At 45.9% G+C, this 7,101-nt stretch overlaps 1 protein-coding gene across 1 annotated transcript in view; it reads left to right on the plus strand.

The window, feature by feature from the left end:
• Positions 1 to 2,772: 2,772 nt before the first annotated feature.
• Positions 2,773 to 7,101, plus strand: part of LOC111960871 (GDNF family receptor alpha-2-like) — an 81,299-nt gene continuing 76,970 nt past the window's right edge. Inside the window, exon 1 of the mRNA XM_070442622.1 lies at positions 2,773 to 3,047. Coding sequence (XP_070298723.1) covers positions 2,861 to 3,047 — 187 coding nt within the window. The 5' untranslated portion in view covers positions 2,773 to 2,860. The remainder of the gene's footprint in view (positions 3,048 to 7,101) is intronic.

Here is a 7,101-nt window from a genome sequence, read left to right on the forward strand (position 1 = left end):
AGTTCGGAAGAACCACCTAGTTAGAAATAGCATACTGCTTGCTGTCTGACGTCCTCTCTGCCCCTCTCTCTCCATCTCTCTTTTTCTTTCTCTTTCTAGCTCACACACGCGCGCGCACCTTCCTCTATCACACACTAACACTGGAAAGTTTGATTGCGCTGGCTCGTGGTCAAGAAGACAGCGTTTTTAACGGAATCAGCCAGTCGATGTCAGAGAGACCACCCCTCTCCTGGCCCGGAACAGGGCACTCTCGAACCGTTTAACGGATACCGGGACAGCCAGCGAGCAGGTTCTTGGCTCCGCGGCGGGTCCTGTTTCGCATGGACAGCTGTTATTAGCGGGGAACTTTTTTTCCAACTCTTGATCCTTCCAGACAGGGTGTTAACGTTATCAGTCCATTTCACATGAAAACACTCCGTCAGAGTGTGTGTGTGAGTGCGTCTGTGCGTGCCTGTGTAACCTACTATATGTGTGTGTGGTTTCAAATGAAGACCTGAGTTCGTGTGTGTGTTTCTGGGTTCGTCTGGCGCGGCTCTGTTTTTGGGATTATTAACCGGCGAGGAGCAGTGTTGGAGATGTGTCTGTGTTTTACCGATTTACCTATTTATTTAGCCGTTAACGGCTGAACCGGACAGCTCGCATTCGACTCGTGACTTCAGGATTACTGCTCTGGAACCCTGCCTGATTCTCTTGACTGAACCTTTCTCAGTCTGTGCTGGTTTCGCTGGGTGGTATACACACACACACGCACACCCAACACACACCACACACACACACACATCACAACACCACACCACACACACACACACACACACCACACACCCACACACACACACACACACACACACACACACACACACACACAGGTAAGAGGGCATCCACTCCACGACCAAAAATTCAGTTAAGGATATAACTATAAGCAGTCATGCATCCACCTGGTGCCTTGCTGCTGCTGGTTAAGGTTTTAAGAACGTATAACCTAATCATTTACAATTATATGACCTCACGTAGAACTCACGTAGAAGCATCTGAAAGTGATTTAAGGTTTTGCGTAGCACGATAGTTCTTTGGAGTGTGATGACGTACAAGCTCTCCCTTCTGGTAGGATCTGACGGTCAAAGGGACAGAGCATGGGGCATGTTCCCTCCGCCTCAGCTGCTTGCTCAAGTGTGTGCGTGTGTGGGTGTATGTGTGCTCCTGCGTGTATGAATCTGGTTGCCGCTGTGCCTGAGGACTCGGCTCGCGCGGCAGAGCTGTCCTTGGTGCTGAAATCTTTTCACGGTAGTGGCGCGAGACTATGGTCTGTCACTTTTCAGCCCTCAGCGTGCTGCATGTTTGTCTGTCCAGTCGGCGCACCATGTGATCCTATGAGTGTTTTATAGATTAATCTAGAACACATTACTAACAAATCCAGAAGTTTATGATGTTTTCCTATATTTACATGATAGGCATTTTCACCCTTTGTTGGTCATAGCTTTATGTTTTGAGGTGATTTAAAATAGGGTAAGAGAGAAGAGGAGAGAGGGAGAGGAGGAAGAGTGAGAGGAGAGAGAGACTGGAAGAGATGAAAGAGAGAGGGAGAGAGAGAGAAGGGGGAGGAGAGAAGAGGAGGAGAGGATAGTGCTAGGAGAGAGTGAGGGGAGTGGAAAGGACGGGATGGGGAGGACAGGAGGGGATGGATAGAAGAGGAGAAAGTAGGGTAGAGGAGAGAAGGATGGAGGAGATGAGGATGGACAAGAGGAGATAAAGGGAGAGGAGAGGGGGATGGAGGAGATGAGGATGGACAAGAGGAGATAAAGGAAGAGGAGAGGAGGATGGAGGAGATGAGGATGGACAAGAGGAGATAAAGGGAGAGGAGGATGGAGGAGATGAGGATGGACAAGAGGAGATAAAGGGAGAGGAGAGGAGGATGGAGGAGATGAGGATGGACAAGAGGAGATAAAGGGAGAGGAGAGGAGGATGGAGGAGAGGTTACTGCCCCAGACAGTATTTGACACAGTGGTGATTTTAGTGATGATGACATAAACACAGAACTCCCCTGTAAACAGCCTGCAGCCAGCTCTGTACTCAACAAGATATCACTGTGTTTGATGTCCTTGGATAAACGTCTATTTTTGACTAGCAAACTGACTTAATCTCCCGACATCATGTATTTATGCACAAGGCTGACTGCGTCTCCCGACCTCCTGGGGACCTGCAAAAACGTCAAATTTCTACTTGAATCTGGAATGATCTCTCTGCTATACTGCTACCACACACGCACACGCACACGCACACGCACACGCACACGCACACGCACACACACACACACACACACACATAAACAGACACACACATATTTGGCTGTTCTTTTCTAGCTTTGACCTTGAGGGAAAATGTTATATTGTTTTACACCAGCATGAACAAACAGAGTAATTAGAAAAAACATTGTTCTAATGTAGCTAGAAAATATTTTTCAAGTAGATTATATTTAATGTAGTATATAGATTATATTTAATAATCTCCCAGATGGAGTGTGCTGTGTGGGAGTTTAACGTATATCAATATTACCTTATTTCCCCCAGATGGTGTGTACTGTGTCTCTGTGTGTGTGTGGGTGTAGGATGTGGTGGTTAAAGTTAATCGTTAAATATGAATATAATGATGACATTTCGCCGCCAGACGCTGTGTGCGTGGGTTGTTAGGGTCAGGGTTAACTATTGTTAACATTATGACTAATCTTTATTCCTCTTCTCTCTCCGCTGCAGGGTGTGTGTGTGTGGTGTGTGTGTGGGGGCATGGATGGAGGGAGCCGCTGGACTGTGTGCGGGCGTTAGAGCTGTGTAACGGGGACAGCCAGTGCAGCTCCAGCTACAGGATCATGCGCCAGTGCCTGTCAGGCGGGGCGCGGGATCGCCAGACCATGCTGGCTGGTAGAGAGTGCCAGGGGGCCATAGAGGTCCTACAGGACTCGTCGCTCTACGATTGTCGCTGTAAGAGAGCCATGAAGAAGGAATTACAGTGTCTGCAGAACTACTGGAGTATACACCAGGGCCTGACAGAGAGCGGTGAGTTACCTGGGCTACATGGCACAGTAGCACACACTAGGGCATACCTACGCAGGCAGTTTCATGTGTGTACTTTACTTTACTGACTTTATTGTCCCCATGAGGACATTTTAAAGTGGCATTTTAAATACAAAACAAATTGACAATACAACCTTCATAACAATTTCCTACCAGTACCTGCGTGTCAGTGGAATGGAATATTGTTCAATGATCTTACTGTTGAGGATAATCCAAAACATATTTTTTGGTGTTGGTTTTCATTCTTCACATTCCTCATGAATTATAATATAGTATTACTGATACATCCTGTTAGTTGGGTTGATGTGATTGGATATGACCTCCAGTGCCTCTGCTGGCTCATAATTCAATGCTCCTTTTCTGTTTGTGTCCTCACTGCGGCTCTGTGGCACTTTGGCTCACACACACACACACACGCACACACGACAAACACATACACATCACACACTCTGCACACAACCACGCACACCACACACACACACACAATACACATCACACACAGCACACACACACCACACTACAACCACACCACACCCCACTCTCTGGGCTGAGAAATGCCTAGTTTAGTTTTTTGGCAGCATAGGCCTCAATTAAGGAGTTCTCCTTGTTTCCCCCTTCCGCTTTTGGATTGTCTGCTGCCAACAAGTGCTGCAACACTTACAAAACACACAACACCACACACACAGCATGCCAGAGAGCGATACACAACACACAACACACAGCACACAACACACACACACACAACAACCCACACAGCACACACATCTCACAACACACATCACCTCAGCATGAGTGGGGACACAGCAGAGCTAAGGGCACAGAGAGAGAGAGAGAGAGAGAATAGAGAGAGAGAGAGAGAGAAGAGAGAGAGAGAGAGAGAGAGAGAGAAGAGAGAGAGAGAGAAGAGAGAGAGAGAGAGAGAAGGACGAGAGAGAGAGAGAAGGAGTAGAGAGAGAGGATAGAGAGAGAGCGAGATAGGGGGAAGGTAGAGGAGAGAGAGATGAGGAGAGAGAGAGCTGAGAGAGAGAGGAGAGAGAGAGATGAGGATGAGGAGGGAGAGAGAGAGAGAAGAAGAAGAGAGGGAGATTCTAGTTGTGGTGTGGACTGTTATCAGATATAATACAGTCATCTAATGAGGCTCCCTGTTGTGAATTCTTTGAAAACTAAAATGCTCTGTTTATAAAGCATGCCTGTGGTGTGGTGCAGAAATAAAGTGAAAGCGAGCAGCGCAGTACTCGGGTGTGGTAATGATATCTCTGTTAGTCTAAGTCAGAAATACTGGCCTCACTAAAACAACACTTACTATGGGAACTAGGTCTTAAAGGGAGGAAGGAGAAGAGGAGAGGAGCAGTGAGAGGAGAGGGAGAGGAAGAGGAAGGAGAGAGAAAGAGGAGAGGGGAGAGGGAAGAGGAGAGGAAGGAAGGAGAGGAGAGGAGAGGGAAGAGAGAGAGAGGAGAGAGGAGAGGAGAGGGAGTAGAGTTAAGGAAGGGGAGGAGAGGAAAGGAGAGGAGAAGAAAGGGGGAAAGAACATGAGAATAAGTAGTGAAAAAAAAGGAACAAATCAAACAAATAAATAGTGAAATCACACATCACAGGCTCATGTGTAGTAACGAAAAAAGTGTTAAACAATCAAAATATAATTTATATTTGAGATTTCTTCAAAGTAGCTACCCTTGCTTGATGACAGCTTGCTATACGCTTGGCATTCTCTCAACCAGCTCACCTGGAATGCTTTTCAACAGTCTTGAAGGAGTTCAATATGAGACCTTGTTGGTGTTAGTCTTCACTCTGCCGTCCACTCTCACAAAACATCTAAATGGGATTGAGGTTGGTGGTGATTGTGGAGCGCAGTCATCTGATGCACGCACTCCATCACTCTCTTCTTCTCAGTGGTCTTCCGTATACACAAGCCTGGAGGTGGGCCATTGTCCTTTTTAAAACAAATGGTAGTCCACTAAGCGCATACCAGATGTGGATGGGGTATCGCTGCATGAATGCTGTGGTCACCATGCTGGGAAAGTTGTTGCCATTAATCTAAAGAAATAACAGACTTCTTCACGGTGGAAACCAACATGCAGAGATCATCTGTTCACCTACTCTGGTCCAAAAGACGACGTGGTTGGAACCAAAGATCTCAAATTTGGACTCATCAGACGAAGGATTATTCCACCAGTCTAATCTCCATCCCTGTTTCTTGTGCCCAACAAAGGTCTCTCTGCTTCTATTGTTTCGCTCTCTTTAGTAACGTGTTACTGGTTTTTATGCAGCATCAATTTTCTGAGACTCCATATGAGGCCTGTATCCTGCTCTCATCTCGAGTCATTTGTTCTGATCGTGTGCATGATGGTTTCTTTCTTTCTTTTCTTTTTATTTTTTCCTTTGCTTTTGTTTTTTTTGTTCGTGGATCGCGATGTTCTGTACTTGTTTACTAACCCAGTAGCCATGGTTAGATGAACAAGTTTCTTTACAAGACTGTCTGACCCTGTCAGTAAGCATAGCGTGCGACAATTCAACAACAACGACCACAGAGATACCACATCAAAAAACGTAATCGTCATACACCAAAGAAACAGAAAAGTAGAAAATATCTTGTTTACAGTGGGCGCAATTGTAGCGGCATAGGAAGGTTGGCAATAATATGCATAGGTGAAAAACCTTATCATTTAGCCATTTAATGACTGGAGTAATTAATGGCACTGATGAATGTCATGAAGTGTAGCGTTCATAAAGAGCAAGAGGGTATGTAAAAAGTATGGGGGATGAGTAGTTGGTGTGCTATTTAGGATGGTGGTGTATAGGTTAAGAAGTGTATCGGTAATGTTCTGTTTTTCTGAAGCAGTGATGGCTAAAGTTATGAGGAGATATACCTTGTTGTGAATCAGCTTTCAGAGATGTTATTTTGCAGAAGTTCGTTCCAGTTCAATGTTGTCGCGCAGATAGAGATCATGGGTTATAGATGAGGGGGCCAAAGATTGGAATGTGTGTTGGGTGATGAGCTTCTATATATAATCGTGGCCGTGGAGGCGCCTGGGCGTACACCTCCATCGGTTTTACGGTCACGGGTCTGGGGGATCTGTGGTGGAGAGACTTACTTTTATGTTTGTCAGGGGTGATATCTTGATTTCGTAGCTGTGGTAACAGACTCTGCTTGTTGGCGGTGCCTACGTGATTGCGCTGATATCTAGCAGAGTCAGGAGAGACTCATTTAAAAGCCAATATAAAAAAAAAAAAAAACGCCCTGAACTAACTTAAGTACTCCTAGTTCACATGTTGGAGGTGAGAGATATGAAGGTAAAACATCAAGACTGAAGGCTCAATGACTATCTTGGGGTGTTAAGGTAAAACGCACCACTAATATAAGTGGCATGTACAATTGGCAGGGCAACGGCTGATTAACATTTTTTGAGGTTTGTAACACAGGTAGTGATCAGAGATCTGATTTTGCGTGCCGGGGCTTGGCCAGTTTTTAATAAATACACATCCAGACCAAGGAAACCAACATCCCCGGTCAACCCGACCATACCAATTTTTACGCTGTCTCCTCAATGTACGTTCCTTCTTCAAAAATTCTTACGCTCTACCAGTGCTGGTCCATGATATACCAATTAAAAATGACAGCAGACTGCACGCTGTTAGCTCTCACATTCTAGTTCGAATTAGTTGAGCGTCAATTTTAACTTCAAGCGTAAATACCTTTGTGGTGTGTGTTGTGTGTGTGAGCGTGTGTTTGGGCGGGTGGTGTGTGGTGTATCTGGTGTGTCTGGTCATCCGCCGATGTGTGTGGCATCGCGTGCATAGCAGTGATGTGTGCGTACGAGGTGCGGGAGTGGGAGTAGAGTGTGAGTGCTCTGGTGTATAGGGTGTAATTGAAGCTTGCATTGGCGCATGCTGTTGGCTGGAGTACGCTGAATTTGAGCGCGTGGAGCAATGGCTGTATCTCTCACTCTTCTCCTCTTCTATGCACCCTCCTCTGCTTTCACTTTTCTCATCAAGCCCACCGGCCTCTCATTATAAGCCCCTTTTTTTAATTCATACT

This window comes from Salvelinus sp. IW2-2015, linkage group LG4q.1:29 (genome assembly GCF_002910315.2).
Source record: "Salvelinus sp. IW2-2015 linkage group LG4q.1:29, ASM291031v2, whole genome shotgun sequence".
In the NCBI taxonomy this organism is placed as follows: Eukaryota; Metazoa; Chordata; class Actinopteri; order Salmoniformes; family Salmonidae; genus Salvelinus; species Salvelinus sp. IW2-2015.